The 20,980-nt window shown below is 44.9% G+C and overlaps 1 protein-coding gene across 1 annotated transcript in view; it reads left to right on the forward strand.

The window, feature by feature from the left end:
- The first annotated feature begins 288 nt into the window (after nucleotides 1–288).
- The window catches only part of SLC9A8 (solute carrier family 9 member A8), an 88,876-nt gene continuing 68,184 nt past the window's right edge, over nucleotides 289–20,980 (forward strand). The window contains exons 1-2 of the mRNA XM_066626123.1: nucleotides 289–335; nucleotides 9,653–9,831. Coding sequence (XP_066482220.1) covers nucleotides 322–335; nucleotides 9,653–9,831 — 193 coding nt within the window. The 5' untranslated portion in view covers nucleotides 289–321. The remainder of the gene's footprint in view (nucleotides 336–9,652; nucleotides 9,832–20,980) is intronic.

Below are 20,980 nucleotides of genomic sequence, written 5' to 3' on the forward strand. Positions count from 1 at the left end.
GCATAACGAGGCGTCGTGGCGCGAAGCGCTGAAAGCACCTGGGGACAGCCTGTCACCACCGGACGAACAGTCGTCAGTGCGCGCGCTCCCTCCCCCCCGAACCATGACGTCACGCACCGTACACAGCCGTTACTAGGTCTTCGGTGTGCGCATGCGCGGACTCACGCGCCTTCCCTCGCTGCCATAGCGACGCAAGGAGCGGGGGCTGCGGAGCATCATAAACGAGAACCCGGAAGTGCGCTGTGGACGGTTTGGCCCCAGCGCTCTGTGGTGTGGGGGAGGGGAGGAGGGTTGAGTTCGGGAGGCCGAAGACGCGAAAAGATGGCGGAAGTGGAGTGAGTGGCCTCTCCGGGGGGGACTGGTGGGCGGGCCTCGTCCTGACAGGGCTGCTGGGGAGGGCGAGGGGTGTGTGAGGGGACGCTCCCTCCTGCCGCCCCAAGGGGCGCCGGCGCGAGCGGGTGGGGCAGGCGCCTGCCTCCCTGGGAGCCCTGCCGTGGGCCCAGCGCCCACCTCGTCCAGCCTCCTGCATCTCCCAGTGGCCCACCAGGCGCCTCAGGGGCTGTGTCCTGGTGCCGTCCCACGCCTCTGGCCCGCTCGGGTGGCCCGCCCTTGAAACCAGGAGGGGGCACGTCCCATGTGGCACATCCTGTGGCAGGGAGTTCCGCAGACAGACCACACGCTGAGTAAAGAAATATTTTCTTTTGTCTGTCCTGGAAGGACATGTGGCAGGGAGTTCCACAGATCTATATTTCCTTTTATCTATCCCAAGTCTCCCAACTGTCCCAGAGGCTGCCCCTGGTTCTGGGGTTGTGTGAGAGGGAAAAGAACAACCCTCTATCCACCTTCTGCATAAAGCCTTCTTCTATATCATGTGGCAAGGAGTTCCACCAATTAATATTTCCTTTTATCTATCCTAAGTCTCCCAACATTCAATTTGAGTGGCTGTCCTCTGGTTCTGGGGTTGTGTGTGGAGGGGAAAAGAACATCCATCTATCCACTTTATCCTGTGGCACATCTTGTGGCAAGGAATTCCACAGGCTTACCACATACTTAGTAAAGAAATACTTTCTTTTGTATGTCCAGAGTCTCCCAACACTCAATTTTAGTAACTGTCCCTTGGTCCTGGCGTTGTGCGACAGGGAAACGAACATTCCTCCATCCCAAGTCATGTAGGTCGGATGCCATCACCCACCAAAGGGGGATGTTGTCACCATGAGCTTGACTTGACTCCTTTTGTGGCCTGTATGGGAAGTTTGGCCTCCATAATAACATAACCAGATATAAAATCGCAACTTAGGAAAAAGGGGGCTTTTCACGTAACACTTCAGGTGCCTTTTATAGACTGAAGAGCCCTAAACACTGTAGCCTTTTCTTGTAGCAGTTAGGAAAAAGAAAGACATTGTCATAACTTGCTGAGCAGATACCAGGCATGGTCACTGAGTTCATGTTGGCCAAGTGCCTCCTTTGCCATCTTCCTGTTTAATACCTTTCCATTCATATGCATTTGGCTCATTATTACCATGATGTCAGGAGCCTGAGCTTGAACTATTCTGAATGTCAATGCGGGAGGCTCTGCCCTGTGACATGTTACATAATAGAGTGATTCTGAGCATATGCAGAGTGCCCTACCCACATTTTGGAAGCTTCATTCTCAACCCATGAAGTGTATAGCAAACTTTATATTTAGCTGTAGCACTATTTATTTGTTACATTTAAACCCTAAACCTTCTAAAATCTCAGGATAGCATCCTCCTTTTATCTTTCACAACAACCCTGGAAGAGAGTGACTGGTCTAGGGTGACCCTGTAGAGGCCAGTCCTATCCAATTTTCCAGCACTGATGCACCTGCAATGGAGCCTCAAAGAGAGCAGACATTCCCTTACCTCATTGGTTTTCAAACTCAGGGAGAGTTTGAACCACAGTAAGTTCTTGCGGGGTGGGCGGGAGGCAGCCACAAGACCCCCAGGATCACATCACTAAGGGGGCTGCAGGGATTGGGATGCACTCACCAGTCCCTGCAGCAGCCTGTTGGGGGTGCGGGGAGCACTGTGCTACCTTCTGCAGGGCTCCCTGCAGCTTAAAAAGTCACCTCCAAAAAATCAGAACATGATTACTGTGCTTTCACTTTTTTCACTTTTTCACTTTTTTCACTTGGGAGCCTGTACTCCCAACAGGCTGCTACAGGGACTGGTGAGTGCATCCCAGTCCCTGCAGCCCCCTTAGTGATGTGATCCTGGGACTGACTTACTGCCACAGACTTAAGGGAAAAGTGGCCAGGGTTCTCTGGCTGGGGCATCAAGACACTCCAGTTTGAAAAACTCAACATTACCTTTAGGTAGACTCTGTGACCACCTCCCCACTTCTGGATGTACTTGCATCCTGTTGGCACAGCTACATCTGTGCTGGAAGGTTGGATAGGATTGGGCCCTAGGTTACATAAGCAAGAATTTGAACACAGGTGTCCCCAGTCTTAGACCAATGCATGAACCTTTACACCATTTGAAAAGAACTGTCTTCTGCTTTCTTTCCTGATGTCAACAACATTAATGAATCTGTGCAAATAGAGCAAGAGAGGTTCAGAGGTGCTTTCAGTGTTAAATGTGAAAACGCATTTCAGTTGCCACAGACTGCCCCACAGCATTCAGGGGCTAGAGATGCTAGATCAGGAAGTGTGTTCTAGGTATCTTAGATATCATTTTAGAAGGTAAACCTCTAATACTGAATAATGTTTGCTTCTTTCCTGAGTTCAAGCCATGGTTTCCTCATATCTTGTCTTCTTGTGAGTGTATTCATCTACCATTCTTTCTCATCATAGGGCATATACTAATCATGTAAATAGCAATCTCTGCAGTTGACTGAGGAGATATTTGAATGGGTCAAAAGTGAGTAACCACTGGCCATCTCTCTCCCCCCTCCCCTTCAACTATAGTTAGTGTATGTATTAGCCTCAGCTGTTAGGATTTTCCTGGCAGCTAAAGCTAGTGCTTCGGTTTTCAAACTCTCTGGGAGTTTGAAACCTGCAGTAAATCGGGGGGGGGGGCAGCTACGCGTTCCCCAGGATCCCGCCTTCCCTTCTGATGGGGCTGCAGGGACTGGAATGCAATCACCAGTCCCTGCAGCAGCCATCCCTGTGTGTAGGGAGCCCTGCGCAAAAGCGAAAGCGGAGTGCGATCGCCCCACTCTCCCGGGGAGCCCTGCAGGCATTCGCGCAGGGCTCCCCGCACACAGGGACAGCTGCTACAGGGACTGGAGGGTGCACCCCAGTCCCTGCAGCCCTGTCAGAAGGGAAGGCGGAATGATCGTGCTCTGCTTCCGGTTTTGCATAGTGGGGCGCGATCACTCCACTTTCACTTTTCCTGACCTGGGGAGCCCTGCCAAAGGTTGCACAGGGCTCCCTGCACCCCCCCCTCCCCGGGAGACTGCAGGAGGCTTGGGCAAGTGATCCACTGCCTTCCCCCTGTCTCCTGGCTGCCCCCCCTTAAGGGGGCAGAGGCCAGGACCCACAGGCTGGGGCGTTGCGACACTCCAGTTTAAATACTATTGATCTAGTAGTGCATATGTGAAAACTATGGAATGGCTTACAGAGGGAAGCAGGTCTGATAAGTAGGATGCAGTGAGTACCTGTCACCTGCCCTCTCAGCCAATAAAACCATTTGCAATCTCTTTATTGGCTAAAGACTTTACTGAGTACAGTCATCCATGGACTCCCCCCCCCACCACCATAATCAGTGCTCAGCAAGTCTTCTTGATAGTGGTTGCAAATGCTAATAGTAAATAGTGCATCAGAATAGAAGGGAGTAGGCTGTAGCTCCTGCCTTTATTAATCTCCTCCATGGAATTTACTGTAAAATTTTGGAGGCTTGAGCCTGTTGGTTCCTGCTTACTTTCCATTTTCCTGAGGGTTTTCCTATTTTTAAAAGCAGTCACCCTAACATTCTGCATCTTAGCCATAGACTCACAGAGCCTTCCTAACTTATCGTTCCTTTTTGGACCTTTCCCCTTCCTTTTGGGGGAAGTGAGAGCTGCCTGTAGACAACAATAGAGAAAGCCAAGATTTAAGGGTAGCTGTGACTGAGTGACATGTCCCACCCCATCCTGCAAAAGCAGCAGCAGCAGCACCTGTAGGAGTTTCTCCCTCAAGATAAGATATTGTCATATTTTTTCAGCTATGCCTTCAACCTTTCTACAATCTTGGCATTCACAAAGCCTTCTTAATTTTTTTTCTTTTTTTTTCCTTTTAGTTTACCAAGTTAATTAACTTCTGCCTGCCTTGGGTCCCTTCTGAATCTGGGGAAATTACTACCCCATTTTTGGGTGCCCTTATTTCACCTGTAGAACAAAGGAATATTTGTAAATTGTAAGCAATTCTCTGTAGAAAGCAAAGAAACACTGCAAGTTTTCTTTTTTCTTTCTTCCCTTTGTTAATCCCACTCCCTGCAGATTTTTGCAGGTTCCCGTTTGTATATCTTAATGCTGACATCTCCTCCATCTCTACTGAAACTTTTGAAGTTGTGACTGAAAAACAGCAGAGCCCCAGTCAATACTTGCGCATCCTCCTTCACTCCTGCTCTGCAAACAAAGCATTCTAAGATTTTTTTTTGCAGCCTTGATTCCTGAAATTAATTTTGTAATTTCAATTCAGAAAATGATTTTAAATTCACTTTTTAGTATTTGAAAATATTATAATAGATGTATTCTGGACATGTGTATTGTAACTAGAGTCAGATAAGAAGCAGCAAAAACATGCTGTATTGTCCTGTCTTCTCAAGGAGGTTTGCAAACAGGCCCAGAAAGGGGAACAGCAGTTGTTGATTTTGGGTGCAATCCTAACACCTTATGTCAGTGCTTTCCAGTGCTTTCCAATGGGACATATGCTGCATCCTGCAGTTGGGTGTCACTCACCGAGGCCTCCTCTAAGTAAGGGAATGTTTATTCCCTTACCTCAGAGCTCCATTGCCCTTATGTCAGTGCTGGAAAGCACTGATATAAGGGGTTAGGATTGCACCCTTTATAACATAAACTAGTAATGTGGTAGTCCAATTTGGGGGTAATCAAAGAATAGAAAAAAGAAAACAGTGCATGATAGTTTGTATTGGTTATGTGAAAGTACCATCTTCTTTGTTCGAAAACATTTGTCTATTACCTATATTCTGTTACCTATATTTTCTCACCTTTAACCAGCCTGGCCATGCCTAGCAGATGCCAAACATACAAAAGCTATTCTTTAACTGTGGGAATTTTTTTTTCTGGTTCAGACTTTACATGTAAATAAACTACTCTTTATTGCTTTGCAAGCAAGATAAAATATTTACTTGTGTGCTGACTAAACAAAATCTAGTAGCTTATAGGTCTCAGGTGCAAGGAGATCTGTGTGGGAATTTCAAACCTATGTGTTCTGTTGAATGCCACCATATGAGCTTCATGACTGACAAGGTTTTAAACCTTAACCTTCTCCGTACTGTCTTGAAAACTTGTATTGGGGCAAACCTTGAGGGTTTTTTCCTCTTTGAGGAAGTTATAGGAAATTGCCATCCTTATCTGTACTTGTCCAAGCACCACAGACTAGGGCAGTGGTTTTCAAACTCTCAGGGAGAGTTTAAGCTGCTCTAAGTTCTTGCGGGCGCATGGGGAAGGCAGCATCTACAGGGCACCACAAAGCTTAGAAAGTGAAAGCAGAGCAATTGCACCCCGCCTCCGCAGAACTGGAAGTGGAGCGTGATCGCTCCACTTTCACTTCTTAAGCTTTGGGGAGCCCTGCAGAAGGTCACGCAGGGCTCCCTGCACCCCCGGGAGGCTGCAGGAGGCTCTGGTAAGTACGGCCAAGCCCCTGCAAGTCCCTGAGCAATGTGATCCTGGGGATCGCGCTGCTGCCTCCTCGCTGCCCCTGCCCCTTAAGGGGGCAGAGGCCAGGGCCCTCAGGCTGGTGTGTCGTGACGCCCCAGTTTGAAAAGCCCTGGACTAGCGGCTAAGTAAGAGCTTGGTTAGGATCCAATATGGCAGCTGCTTAATGGGTCTGTACATCACATTGTGGTGGTGCAGTGAACCCTACAGTTCCTCCTAATTGCTGTTACATTGTGGAAATGTGTTCAGCTCATGGATGTATTGATAACAGTAATGTATCTCAGACTCCACCACTTGATCGTGTGTTAGTGTGACAAAACATCCACCCAAAAAAGACTTGCTTCTTTGCCATGTGATTCTGATACAGAGGTGCCTAGATGCTTTGTCTGTCATAAAACCTGCCATGCTGTTTGAACCAATGTTTTGTCCAGCCCAGTGGTAGTAGTAATAATAATAATAATAACAACAGCAACTAGGTATTTATACACCACCTTTCTGGTCATCGGATTACTCCTCTGACTTTATTCAAGGTGGTTTCCATAGGCAGGCGTTTCTAAGTCCCTCAAGGGGATTTTTACAATCATAGAGGTTCTCTCTTTCAAGAACCAACAACATTTCAGAATGGATCTTCCTGGTTTGGTCTCACTTCTGGCCTCCAGTTCTCCCACGCAGGCTGACAAGCAGCTCTATCTCTCACATGGAGGGCAGCCAAGATGCTTCTGGCTCACACCAAGAGCAGGTGGAATCACTCAGCTGGGCTTGTCAGCTGCTTTAAGGTCTCGCCATTCTCAGCCGTTCAGGGAGCTGCCGGTGTCCTTGAACTGGCGACCTTCTGATGTTATCTTCGGGCTAATGGAGGCTCTGCCCTCTAGACCAGACATCCTGACTCTGTCTCAGTCAGCACTAACTTCCAGCAGCTAACCAGCAGCACTAACTTCCCTGTGATTTGGGAAGTGCTGAAGCAGGACATCATGGGAGATGATGATGTGTTTGTACAGAGACTGTGTCTACTCTGAACATGAAAATTTCACTCTGATTTATTATGAGTAATAACTTTTGATATACATTCCCCATGTCCTCTTCTAATTCAGTATTATATGGTCAGGACCTCTTGTCATCAAGCACCACTATTGTGTGTCTTACCAAAGCTGCATGTGTTCATTTATTTTTTCCATATCACAAGATCGAAATAACCTACTTCAGTGCATACCTTGAATAGACAGTTGCATCACAATGTGTCAACAGAAGGACCAGAATATCCCCGACAGATTTTTTCTCCTTTCTTTTGTCTAATATATGGCATAAAGGTACATACTGTATTCTCATACCCAGAGTCTTCTGTCTGTTTAACAGCACCAAGTTTCTACTGGTCTTTCTTCAGATGTGACAAGAACTTGGACTTCCCTCCTTGGACCACATACTGTGCTGTACTATTGTAATGAATTGGATAGTACATTCGCTGCCTGCCCAGCCTTGTGCAATTACGGAAGTGGATTCTCATGCTATGCGCACATCCTAAGTCACTGTCTCCCTTTCTTGTTATTTACTGTAATCATATCTGGAGAAATGTATTTCCTTGTCTTTGCCATTATAGAAATTGACAAGAATGTGAGAGGAGAGGCATGTATGTGACCACAGTATGAGCCTGCACTCTGTAATGGTATGCTTCTGGTTGGCTAATAAAAGCATTGTCAGAACCAGCTCATTGTCTCAAAATACATTGCTCCTTAAAACTGCTAAATCTACATGGAAAATCATTGGTCTCCTAGAGTCCAAGTAGCTTTACATGCACCACTTTATACCACTCCCCACGATGATTTGTGAATGCCGTTTGGTCCTTTCCTTCCTTTTGGGCACCAGAATGCAGGTCTCTTGTTGTCTTGTGTGCTCCCTGGTTATTTGGTGGGCCACTGTGAGATACAGGAAGCTGGACTAGATGAGCCTGTGGCCCGATCCAGCGGGGCTGTTCTTACGTTTTGCCGGCTTTTCTGTGTAACGAAACATTTACTGCAGACTCTGCTTCTTGTTTTCACCTGTTTTTGCTTTGCTTTCTGTTCCAGCAAGCCCTTCCTTGGTTCCTTATTTCCTTATTTCCTTATGAAGCAAGCATCATTACTTGCTTCTCTTTTGTTTCTTCCTGGTTTGTGACTTAGAATTGACATCAGGTGGGGCCAAGACTGAGTGAATGCTGGTCTGGGCAAACCAGAACCAGATGCTGGTCTGTATGTCAACCAGAGTTGTGTTCCTGCAGTGTATTTCTGGTCACAAAAAGATCACCCAACTTCTAAATAAAGACCCAAAACTTCTAATATTAAACATTGAAATAAATGTAAGCTTTCCAGGCTGGAGAAAACACATGCAGACATGGGGCAAACGCCACACAGTGACCCAGCCAGAAATCAATATTTTCTTCTCATTAACTTTATAGCGAAACAACTTTGAATAAAATAACTTTGTGAAGACTTGCTGTAGTATACATCAGTGATGGCATGCACATCTAGGGTTAGCACCCTAGATTTTAATTTAGATTAGCACCCTAGATTTTAATTTAATTAAATCCCTAGGTTTTAATATAGGTTCTTAAGAACAAAACCCTTATCAAAGTGACTGATGCATACATAACTATTCTCTCAAAATTTAAATGCAGAAGAACAAAGGCTCTGTGACATATTGTGGGATTGATTGACTGAAAACATTTTGTCTAGCAAGCACTTGCCTTATACTGCACCTTGTATTCATAGCAGATTGTTGAGCGTTGATGCTGTAGTTTATGAACCAGAATTAATATTATTTTGCCTTCTTAATTATACCAAAGACAACTGCAGTGAAAAAGGAAAACGTGAGTCAAAGCTGAAGCTTCCCTAAAACTGGCCACCTGTGTTTCAACCAAAGTTTCAAAGGACAAACAGCTGAGTTCTGGTGTTGCAAAGAGGAAATGTTTAGTTAACATTATGTCATGATGAAGATGCAAACATTGCTTAAGAATGAATTGCATGTCCAGTTCTGCATGACTGGAACTTCTAGGCAAGGCAGTTCCTTGAAACCCTGGGTTGGCATTGCAGTTCATAGAGTGCACCGCTTAGTTCTGCCTCCTGAAGTTGACCATTCTCATATAATGTCTGAGGTTCATGTGGGCCACTAGCACGCACCACCGTCTGCCTTTCTGTATGTTCCCAAGAGGCTTCAACTGAGATTCTGTACTCCTAAGAAAGCCAGCCTCTGTGCCTTACACATTTTTTCCTTTCTATTCTGACAGAGTTCAGACAGGTATATTTTTGGTGGATCTGTGGAGTCACATTGTGGTACATTTCACTATAATTATGGATCTCTGCTTCAAAACAGGTTGAATATTATTGTTATACGTATATGTTTGTTGGTTTTCATGGCCAGCAATAATCCAACAATTCAACATATATTTATTTGGGTGAGAAGACCATAGTTAGAAGACTATGGTCAAAGAATTAGAATCCATGTTGTGAAAAAAGTCCGTTTGTTCTGTTTTTTCAGAACTTCATCAGGAAAAACACTCCGAGGCAGGACACTTTGCTAGAGAGCAAGCCAGAAACAGAATGAAATGTTGGACTTTTTTAACAACCTGGATTCTAATTCTTTGACACAACCATGGTCTTCTCACCTGAATAAATATAAAATTGTTGGATTATTAAGGTTATTCCTCAAGTAACTTTTTCCTTTAATCTTCTGCTTTAATCTTTCTTTTATCTGCTCCTTGCTTTCCCCTTAGTTGAGTACTTGTTTTTAACGTTTGGTCCAGTATTTTTGTAGTCTCATCCTATTTTGTATTCTTTTTTAGATTCTCAAATGCTACCCATGAAATATTCAATGTCACCCTTCGTACTACGCTGGCTGTCACCACTAAGTTGGTGCTTCCTACCCCAACGAAGCCTATCCTTCCAGTGCAAACTGGGGTCCAAGCTCAACAGGAGGAGCAGTCAAGTGGCATGACTATATTCTTTAGTCTACTTGTATTAGGTGAATATGCATTCCATCATCTCTTCATCAGTTTTAGTTTTGTTAATATATAGCCTTCATCCATATATTATGGACAAAATGTAAAGATGGGGACTGTGAAGCGTTTCAGTTATAGTGATGTGTTTCTTTAAGAATCTCATAGATACAGTGCAATTTTAGTTTTAAGAAAAAGTACTGTACTGGGTATCATTAGAGGGATGAAAATTTGAGGGGAATTTCAAAGGCATGGAAACAAAAAGAAACTGCATAGAGAAGAGAATTTCAATAAGTCTCTCTGTCCATGTTATGCAGCTTATGAGTCTCAGGGCGCAATCCTATTCTGCACTGGAACTGGCAAGCCAGGAGGCTTGTGCTATATCTAGCGCAGGATAGGGGCCATAAGCGGCTTAGCTAGAGGCAAGGGGAAACTTTTCGCCTTACTCCTGGGTAAGGGCTGCTGGCCCCAATGGGTCTCTTTGGACTTGCGCCACCTCTGGAGGTGGTGCAAGTCTGAGGAGAGTGGAGCGGCTTGAAGTCGCTGAGTTCTCCCCAGGAATGAGGGTTGGGATCTGGTTTAACTGCCGGAAATGTGAGGCCACCAGAATGGTCCTGATTTGATGCAACTGGAACTCAACAAATGCTCCAGAAGGCAGGCCCCCCCCCCCCCTGTAAAAAGAATGAAACAGAGGCTTGAGAAACTGGAACTCAGTTATGCACCTTGACAGGGTAAGGTGAATCTTTTTCTGTTTTAGGCTGCTATCCAGTTTCCTGGGAGTAATCCCCACTGACTATAATGGGACTTACTTCTGAGTAGACCGGCATAGGCTTGGGCTCTCAGACTTGTAAAACCAGGTGGGTCCTGATAGTGATATGCTTGAAATATAAAAACTTATATTGAACTGGGTAGGGATGAAAATCTTACTGATTCTTTTTTTTTTGGGGGGGGGGGTGTTATTACAGGCAGGCTACATAGAAAATTCACTTGGTGAAACAGGGCTGGCTTCCCCTTATTTAATTATTTGTTTTACTTTAATTATTTATAACTATTTATTTTAATTTGCTTTGGGATGGGTTTTGTCATTCTAAAAAGACTGTCATTCTAAAAAGTGGGTCCCAGTGCTAAAAGTTTGAGAACTGCTCCAATAAGATGTTAGTAAGTTGACACCCTGGGGGGAGGTGACACCACTAATGACCAAAATCACTAAAATCACAGTTTGTAAAAATAATACCATCATGTTATTTATCAATCAACATGTAATTTCATGCAGAATGCAATGAAACAAACTGCGTTGAAATATATTCTATCTAAAGGTAGAGCCAAAAAACCAGTGGGCGCGGGGCGATGGTAAATCACCACACCCACCACCTAGAGCCCACTGCATGGGGGTGACGCGCTGGCCTCCCACACCACATGGGGGTGGCGCGAACTCTAGTGACGCCACTGACACCGTCCTCTGTTCAGAAGTATCAACTTTTCTTTTTTAATTCTGTTTTTTCTTGAATATTCAGCCCGAGAGAGAATTCTGTGTTGTTCCAAAACTTACGTATTGCATTGCGCAAGTCGGTTGGTTCTAATATGAGTTGGCCCTAAACATTACTTTACAAATTTAAGAAATCTATATTTTACTTCTGGATTTTAGAGGGCTTGAAGATGTAATAATGTTGAATTCTTATATAAATATTATGTGGAATTTTTCTTTGATCATTCTTAGAGAAAATATTTTATACCACTTTGTCATTAGTTTTTCCATACAGTCAAATCTGGTACGTTGGGAAAAGATAAATTTTTTTTCTCCTTTCTCTGATTTTTCATGTGGCATTTGTTTGCCTATACTTTTGTTGTGGCTATATATGAATCAGATAGTCATCTATGCATATTGCCATATTTATAAAGGCGGCTGAGAAATTAGTTAGCCTGGATTTCTCATTGTAGTTACTGGCACTGTTTCACAAGTGCAAGCCTCTTAAAACAAACAAAAAACCTGGTCATCACTTTGAGAGGCTGTTCATACTGTGGCACTTTCTGATGCAGATACTGGTATGTTTACTGTTCTCTAAAAGAATGGTATCTGCTCTCCTCTGTTGGTGCCACATGGTGGTAGCTGCGCACTGGTGCCAAGCTACAGGGCAAGAGTTTGTTTATTTAAAATATTTATATCCCGCCTTTCCTGTCCTCATTGGGAGGTGCACAAAGGTGGCTTACAGTATTTACCATTTTCTACATATTAATAGTTCTGTCCCCAAGGGACAGAAAGCTCAGTTTTAAAAAGTCAGCTCAGCAGTAGGTGGCAATGATTGACTTTACTTGCTGCCTTTTTCTCCTCTTTTTCCTCACTGGGCTGTTTAGTATATGGCTACTGTACAGAGGAGGAACAGCATAAACCTTGGTCAGGGTCCAAGGTATTTGCCTTTGAAAATCCTAAGGGCAGGGCATAGCAAGTCTGTAGGTGTGTGCTTTCAGGTGAACACTACATTGTACTGCATCGTATGTAAATCATTCTGGGAAAAGGCAAGGCTAATTTTCATATGGGACATCTGTTGGAGTAATTAATTAGGCAATAATAATTAATTAATAATTAATAATTAATAATAATTAATTAGGCATTCGACACAGTCCCTCACTGAAGGCTACTGAAAAAACTCCACAGTCAGGGAATTAGAGGGCAGGTCCTCTCCTGGCTTGAGACCTTGTTGAAGACCAGGAAGCAGAGAGTGGGTGTCAATGGGCAATGGGCAATTTTCACAATGGAGAGAGGTGAAAAGCGGTGTGCCCCAAGGATCTGTCCTGGGACGGGTGCTTTTCAACCTCTTCATAAATGACCTGGAGACAGGGTTGAGCAGTGAGGTGGCTAAGTTTGCAGATGACACCAAACCTTTCAGAGTGGTGAAGACCAGAAGTGATTGTGAGGAGCTCCAGAAGGATTTCTCCAAACTGGCAGAATGGTCAGCAAAATGGCAGATGCGTTTCAATGTAAGTAAGTGTAAAGTCATGCACATTGGGGCATAAAATCAGGATAAAGTGGATAGAGAGATGCTCTTTACTCTCACATAACACCGGAACCAGGGGACATCTACTAAAATTGAGTGCTGGGAGGGTTAGGACAGACAATAGAAAATATTTCTTTACTCAGCGTGTGGTCGGTCTGTGGAACTCCTTGCCACAGGATGTGGTGACGGCATCTGGCCTGGATGCCTTTAAAAGGGGATTGGACAAGTTTCTGGAGGAAAAATCCATTATGGGTTACACGCCATGATGTGTATGTGCAACCCCCTGATTTTAGAAATAGGCTATGTCAGAATGCCAGATGCAAGGGAGGGCACCAGGATGAGGTCTCTTGTTATCTGGTGTGCTCCCTGGGGCATTTGTTGGTCCGCTGTGAGATACAGGAAGCTGGACTAGATGGGCCTATGGCCTGATCCAGTGGGGCTGTTCTTATGTTCTTAATACAAAGCTGAAGATAGAAAATGATTCTGGGTTTCTTAAATCAGCACTGTGGTGAGAACATAATGCACCTGACCAAGATTTTAGAATTCAAACACAGGAACACTTATAGCACTTGGGAACAAAGAGATAGCAGCAGAAAAGCGTATTTCTTACCATAAAAAAGGCATGTCTTCAAAACAGTCTCTTGTCATCAATGCAAGTCAACACCTATTAGAGCTAGGAGCATCAGGAATAAAACACTGGCCACAGGGTCCTTTGATAAGCCCCTATGCCAGAGGTTCCCAAATTGAGTGTTGTGATGCTCCAAGGTGTTGCAACAAGTCTGTAGGGACGTTGCAGGCCATGCACCAACCAAGCTGCTTGTCAGCACAAGCAGCAGAGATCGTGGAACAGAGGCTCTGCTCTGCTTGGTGAGGGCCATGTGTGATATGGTGTGGGCCCCAAACCCTCCCTGAGTGGTTTTATGCCAGTTTTATGGTGTGACCCAGAAGTAAGTGCTGATGATGTCATTGTGTTGCTGCATCATCGGCACTTGGTTCTGCACCCAGCGGCAGCTGGAGCAGGGTGTCACAGACGCAGTAAGTTTGGGAAGTGCTGCCGATGCATAGATGAGAAGAATGCTCTGTTTCTGTTTCTCACAGCAATAATTCAGAGCCTCTGATTGGTGCAGTGGTTTGTTGCAGACTAGATGGAGTTTGAGACTTATGCCTTCTAACACAGGGAAAAAGTCCTAAAAGACTGGAACTCTCCTTGTGTTTGTGCTACAGAATTTGAAAGCAATGAAACAAGCATTGTGTGGATAATGTTCTCGATGCATAGCAATTTGCCCTGTCTTTCCGAGAGATATACAGAAGGAAGTTAAGAACATAAGAACATAAGAACAGCCCCACTGGATCAGGCCATAGGCCCATCTAGTCCAGCTTCCTGTATCTCACAGCGGCCCACCAAATGCCCCAGGGAGCACACCAGATAACAAGAGACCTCATCCTGGTGCCCTCCCCTACATCTGGCATTCTGACTTAACCCATTCCTATAATCAGGAGGTTGCGCATACACATCATGGCTTGTACCCCATAATGGATTTTTCCTCCAGAAACTCGTCCAATCCCCTTTTAAAGGCGTCTAGGCTAGACGCCAGCACCACATCCTGTGGCAAGGAGTTCCACAGACCGACCACGCGCTGAGTAAAGAAATATTTTCTTTTGTCTGTCCTAACCCGCCCAACACTCAATTTTAGTGGATGTCCCCTGGTTCTGGTATTATGTGAGAGTGTAAAGAGCATCTCCCTATCCACTCTGTCCATCCCCTGCATAATTTTGTATGTCTCAATCATGTCCCCCCTCAAGCGTCTCTTTTCTAGGCTGAAGAGGCCCAAACGCCGTAGCCTTTCCTCATAAGGAAGGTGCCCCAGCCCCGTAATCATCTTAGTCGCTCTCTTTTGCACCTTTTCCATTTCCACTATGTCTTTTTTGAGATGCGGCGACCAGAACTGGACACAATACTCCAGGTGTGGCCTTACCATAGATTTGTACAACGGCATTATAATACTAACCGTTTTGTTCTCAATACCCTTCCTAATGATCCCAAGCATAGAATTGGCCTTCTTCACTGCCACCGCACATTGGGTCGACACTTTCATCGACCTGTCCACCACCACCCCAAGATCTCTCTCCTGATCTGTCACAGACAGCTCAGAACCCATCAGCCTATATCTAAAGTTTTGATTTTTTGCCCCAATGTGCATGACTTTACACTTACTGACATTGAAGTGCATCTGCCATTTTGCTGCCCATTCTGCCAGTCTGGAGAGATCCTTCTGGAGCTCCTCACAATCACTTCTGGTCTTTACCACTCGGAAAAGTTTGGTGTCGTCTGCAAACTTAGCCACTTCACTGCTCAACCCTGTCTCCAGGTCATTTATGAAGAGGTTGAAAAGCACCGGTCCCAGGACAGATCCTTGGGGCACACCGCTTTTCACCTCTCTCCATTGTGAAAATTGCCCATTGACACCCACTCTCTGCTTCCTGGCCTCCAACCAGTTCTCAATCCACGAGAGGACCTGTCCTCTAATTCCCTGACTGTGGAGTTTTTTCAGTAGCCTTTGGTGAGGGACCGTGTCAAACGCCTTCTGAAAGTCCAGATATATAATGTCCACGGGTTCTCCCGCATCCACATGCCTGTTGACCTTTTCAAAGAATTCTATAAGGTTCGTGAGGCAAGACTTACCCTTACAGAAGCCATGCTGACTCTCCCTCAGCAAGGCCTGTTCGTCTATGTGTTTTGAGATCCTATCTTTGATGAGGCATTCCACCATCTTACCCGGTATAGATGTTAGGCTGACCGGCCTATAGTTTCCCGGGTCCCCCCTCTTTCCCTTTTTAAAAATAGGCGTGACATTTGCTATCCTCCAATCTTCTGGCACCATGGCTGTTTTGAGGGACAAGTTGCATACCTTAGTCAAGAGATCTGCAACTTCATTCTTCAATTCCTTAATAACCCTTGGGTGTATGCCATCAGGGCCCGGTGACTTATTGATCTTTAATTTATCAATGAGGTCTGAAACATCTTCTCTTTTAACCTCTATCTGACTTAACTCCTCGGTTAGGAGGGGCCGTTCGGGCAGCGGTATCTGCCGGAGGTCTTCTGCCGTGAAGACAGATGCAAAGAACTCATTTAATTTCTCTGCCATCTCTAAGTCTCCTTTTATCTCCCCTTTCCCTCCCTCACCATCCAGAGGGCCAACCGCTTCTCTGGCAGGTTTCCTGCTTCTAACATATTTGAAGAAGCTTTTATTATTCCCCTTAATGTTGCTGGCCATGCGTTCCTCATAGTCTCGCTTGGCCTCCCCTATCACCTTCTTACATTTCTTTTGCCACAGTTTATGTTCCTTTTTATTCTCTTCATTAGGGCAAGACTTCCATTTATGGAAAGAAGCTTCCTTGCCCTTCACAGCCTCTCTAACTTGGCTGGTTAGCCATGCGGGCACTCTCCTGGATTTAGTGGAACCCTTCTTTCTTTGCGGTATACACCTCTGCTGGGCCTCTATTACTGTTGTTTTAAGCAGCCTCCATGCACTCTGGAGAGATTGGACTCTTTTTACCCTCCCTTTCAACCTCCTTCTAACCAGCCTCCTCATTTGAGGGAAGTCTGCCCGTCGGAAGTCAAGGGTTTTTGTTAGAGATTTGCCTGGTATTCTTCCCCCAACATGCACGTCAAAACGGATCGCAGCATGATCACTGTTCCCCAATGGCTCAGTAACGTTTACATCTCTAACCAGGTCCTGCGTACCGCACAAAATTAAATCCAGAGTCACCTGTCCTCTGGTGGGCTCCGTGACTAGCTGATCTAAGCCACAGTCATTTAGCACGTCAAGAAATCCGGTTTCCTTATCGTGACCAGAACACAAATTGACCCAGTCAATATGAGGATAATTGAAGTCCCCCATGATTACAACCCTGTCCTTCCTTGTCACCTCCCTGATCTGTTTCCTCATTTCAAGGTCCCCATCAGATTTCTGGTCTGGAGGACGATAGCACACCCCCAGTATTACATCGCTGCTCAAGCCTGGTAATTTAACCCACAGAGATTCTACGGTGGAGTCGGACCCACCTTCAATCTCTACTTTGCTGGATTCTATCCCTTCCTTAACATAAAGGGCCACCCCACCTCCAACACGCCCCTGCCTGTCCCTCCTGTAGAGTTTATAGCCCGGGATTGCGGTATCCCACTGATTCTCCGCATTCAAGTTAATTTTGAACTATTGGACTGCTACAATAACAGTATGCATTTATGTTAGAGAATCCAGGCTTGTTTTAGTGACACAGAAGTTTTTGTATGAGCCTAATAAGGTAGACTTTATTAAGCGAAGCAAAAGAAGAAAATAAAATCTATGTGTGTGTTTAATGTAAGACACCACTTTTCCTTCTCTGTTTTAAACAGCCCTCTGTCTTCAAAGAAAATAGACTTTTGTTTTGTATCCAGGGCCAACTTAATGTTTGAGTATACCTAATAAAAGGGTAGGTCAAAGTCAAAGATCTGGACAGGGACAAAAATGGGAGAGTTCTTACTGTTTATGTATATACATGATTCAGAAGTTTTAACTGGTGTAAAAGAACAACTTAATTTGCAGCTAGGCTGTCCCATTTAGCTAAAATGGTTTTTAAAAGGCTGAGGGTAGGTCATTTGGCTAAACTTGGGGGAGAATTTTGGAGACTGGACTTGTGAATTTTATTCAGGCTACCTCTGTTCAGGTTACTTCTGTTAACAGGCAGTACTTTTTAAAACACATGTAACTTGTGCACATGGAAGGGGGGGGCAGTCGTGTGCAGGGAGCCAGCATATGACCCAAATGCATAATTGGGTGGTGAAAAAGAATGGAGACGAGGATGACGGTGCGCAAACATTTACTATACTGCTAAAAAACCAAAAAGGGAGTTCAAATGGAGGCTAACTGAGTTAACTTGCTCTCTTAACCTAAACGGGGGGAAATTCTACAGTTAGCAATTGTACTAGCAATGGAGCTTTGGAGAAGGCAGTTAGAAGGAGATATGAGAAGAGTGGCAGAGGGAGACTTAGAAAGAAGGGGGCAGAGTGAAGGAGAGCCATGTGTGGGGGGGAGGAGATGTAGGGGAATTACTTGGGCTTCCCAGAGGAATTTGGAAGAAGGAAAGGAAGGTTTGAGGAATTTAAGAGAGAAAGAAGAGGGAACGAAAATTGAAAAAAGTGGGAAAGGAGAAGAGTTTAGGTAGTTCATACAATGATGAAAAGTCAGTGACTGGGAACAGTTCCTTGTAGCCTGAACCAGTGGCTAGAGGCAAGGGGTGAGCCTAAAAACATGCTGTGAATGCACCTCACCCACTTATGGTGGGGTGGGGGAGAGCCAGTCTCTTCCTCTGAAGAGATGCTCTTGAAGCCTCCAAATGGAGATCTCCACTGGCAAGAGAGATTCTCCTTGTTCTGAGTACTTACTAGGTCATTCAAGGGAGTTTGTTGGGAAAGGAGTCCTGAGTTGGATCATAGGCCTCTACTGTAACTGTACAAAAATCAGAAGAAACTTCCGCACAACACTCAGATCAGGAGAGAGATCTTGGGGTGGTGGTGAACAGCTTGATGAAAGTGTCAACCCAACGTGCAGCGGCAGTGAAGAAGGCCAATTCTATGCTTGGGATCATTAGAAATGATATGGAGAACAGAACAGCTAATATTATAATGCTGTTGTACGAATCAATAGTAAGGCCACACCTGGAGTATTGTGTCCAGTTCTGGTCACCACATTTCAAAAAAGACATAGTGGAAATGGAAAAGGTGCAAAAGAGAGCAACTAAAATGATTACTGGGCTGGGGCACCATATGAGGAAAAGCTACAGCATTTGGGCCTCTTCAGCCTAGAAAAGAGGCGCCATCATTGAGATATACACGGGATTGAGATAGAGAATTGATTGAGAATTATGCACGGGAAGGATAGAGTGGATAGAGAGATGCTCTTTACCCTCTCACACAACACCAGAACCAGGGGATAGCCACTAAAATTACTCAGCGTGTAGTTGGTCTGTGGAACTTCTTGCCACAGCATGTGGTGACTGCGTCTGGCCTAGATGCCTTTAAAAGAGAACTGGACAAGTTTCTGGAGGGAAAATCAATTATGGGTTACAAGCCATGATGTGTATGTGCAACCTCCTGATTTTAGAAATGGGCTGCGTCAGAATGCCAGGTGCAAGGGAGGGCACCAGGATGCAGGTCTCGTCTTGTGTGCCCCCTGAGGCATCTGGTGGGCCACTGTGAGATACAGGAAGCTGGACTAGATGGGCCTGTGGCCTGATCCAGCGGGGCTGTTCTTATATTCTCATGTACAGAGTCAGTCATTAAGCATGCAGTGGAGCTGAGTTAATCAGGGGATGCTCTACTGTAAGATGACAATCCCTTCTGGATTCTGCCCTTATTTTTCATTCAGTTGTGGGTGTGATAACTAGTCCATAGGCTTGTTCCTAGATTGGAGCCCAATAATGGGGTTGGTGAGGACACTGGTGGTGTGAAACCTTTCCTTAGTTTTACAAAAGTTGTTTCCCCCAAACTTGAGGGTCAAGGAGGCAGCTTAGCTCACAATTCACCGACGATGCTGTTCCAGCGTACAGCCTTCTGTTGTCTTTTTAAGTTCTATCTCAGGTTGTGTCTCCTGTTTAATGCCAGTTTCTGAAGGTTGGACTCGCTAATTTTCCAACAGATTATTTTAGACGTAGGCTACCTCAGAATTCTAGATGCAAGGGAGCGGCAGCAGGGTACAGGTCTCTTGTTGTCTTATGTGCTCTCTGAGGCATCTGGTGGGCCACTGAGAGATACAGGAAGCTGGACTGGATTATCCAGAGGGGCTGTTCTTAGGTTAGAATGTAATTATATACCTAATTATAATTAGGTATAATTAGGTTATAATTAGTCTTTGGTTGTTTCCTTGCTTAATCAAAGAATTTGAGCAGTGTTCTTATCCAATGACAAGGACAGGGCAAATTTAATCAAGGATTTGATAGGAGAGATTGTTGGTTTGAGTCCTTTGCTTTATTGTGCTTCCCCATCTACCCTACAGCCCCGATTTGGCTCCTTGCGACTTTTTCATATTCCCGAAGGTGTAGAGTGGTTTGAAAGGACACCATTTTGGTAGTGTGAGTAATGTCCAAAGAGCCACTACGCAGGCTCTGAACACCTCTGAACAAGAAGTCTTCCAGAAGCTATAAAGAATGGAAAAATCGCTGGGAGTGTTGTATGCTCACAAGGTGCATACTTTGAAGGAGACAATGTTCAGTTGTAAAATTTTTCAATGAAAGAATTTTTAAAATATCATTCTCATTACTTTTTGGACATATCTCATATAAAGGTTCTTGCATGGAGCAATTCTGCCATTTTATTCCTTTATATCGGCAGGTCATAGTTTATGTCAATCTCGTTTCCTTTGGAATAGTTGTAGTAGATATAGAATATACAGGCGCTGGGCTTTAAGATGTCTTAGCAGTATTTGGCAATAATGACGCAGGCACACCGGCGTCTGAACAAGAGCACACTCTTGGGCTTGATGATACGCTGAGGGTCTTTGCCCAGAGCCTGTAAACACAGGATGTTAAGGAGAATCTTATCTAGGAATGTGTTTGTGGTTAAGCTAGAACTAGCCGGTATGAAAAGTAGCATCCTTGTGGAAATTCCCCAACTACGTAACCTTATATCATGTGTTTTGAGACTTAATAAAAGGCTGGGTCAGGAGCCGGGAGACTTCACTTCTCCCTTGATTTCATTCTTGCTCCTGCTTCCAGCACTTTCAACCTCTCTGAAACCTGTGTCTGTTGTCTAATTCTTGCCATGGCTTTTCTGCCACACCAATGCAGCATCTCAGGCTGCTCCTCAAGTAGCACCAAAATGCTACAATAGTTATAAACCAGCTTGTTGTTTATATTGTAGCACACAGATTGGATAACCCAAACCATGCTCATAATGGTCAAAGTAGTATAGTTAAGGACACATGTGTGCAATGTGCTGTCTCCTTGCTTTCCTTGTCAGCCTCAATGAAAAAGGGTCTGGCAAGACTGAACATAAGAACAGCCCTGCTGGATCCATCTAGTAGGCCCATGTAGTCCAGCTTCCTGTATCTCACAGTGACCCATCAGATCCCCTAGGGAGCACTCAAGAAAACAAAGAGACCTGCATCCTGGTGCCCTCCCTTGCATCTGGCATTCTGACATAACC

The sequence above is a fragment of the Tiliqua scincoides genome, chromosome 4 (genome assembly GCF_035046505.1).
Source record: "Tiliqua scincoides isolate rTilSci1 chromosome 4, rTilSci1.hap2, whole genome shotgun sequence".
Taxonomy (NCBI): Eukaryota; Metazoa; Chordata; class Lepidosauria; order Squamata; family Scincidae; genus Tiliqua; species Tiliqua scincoides.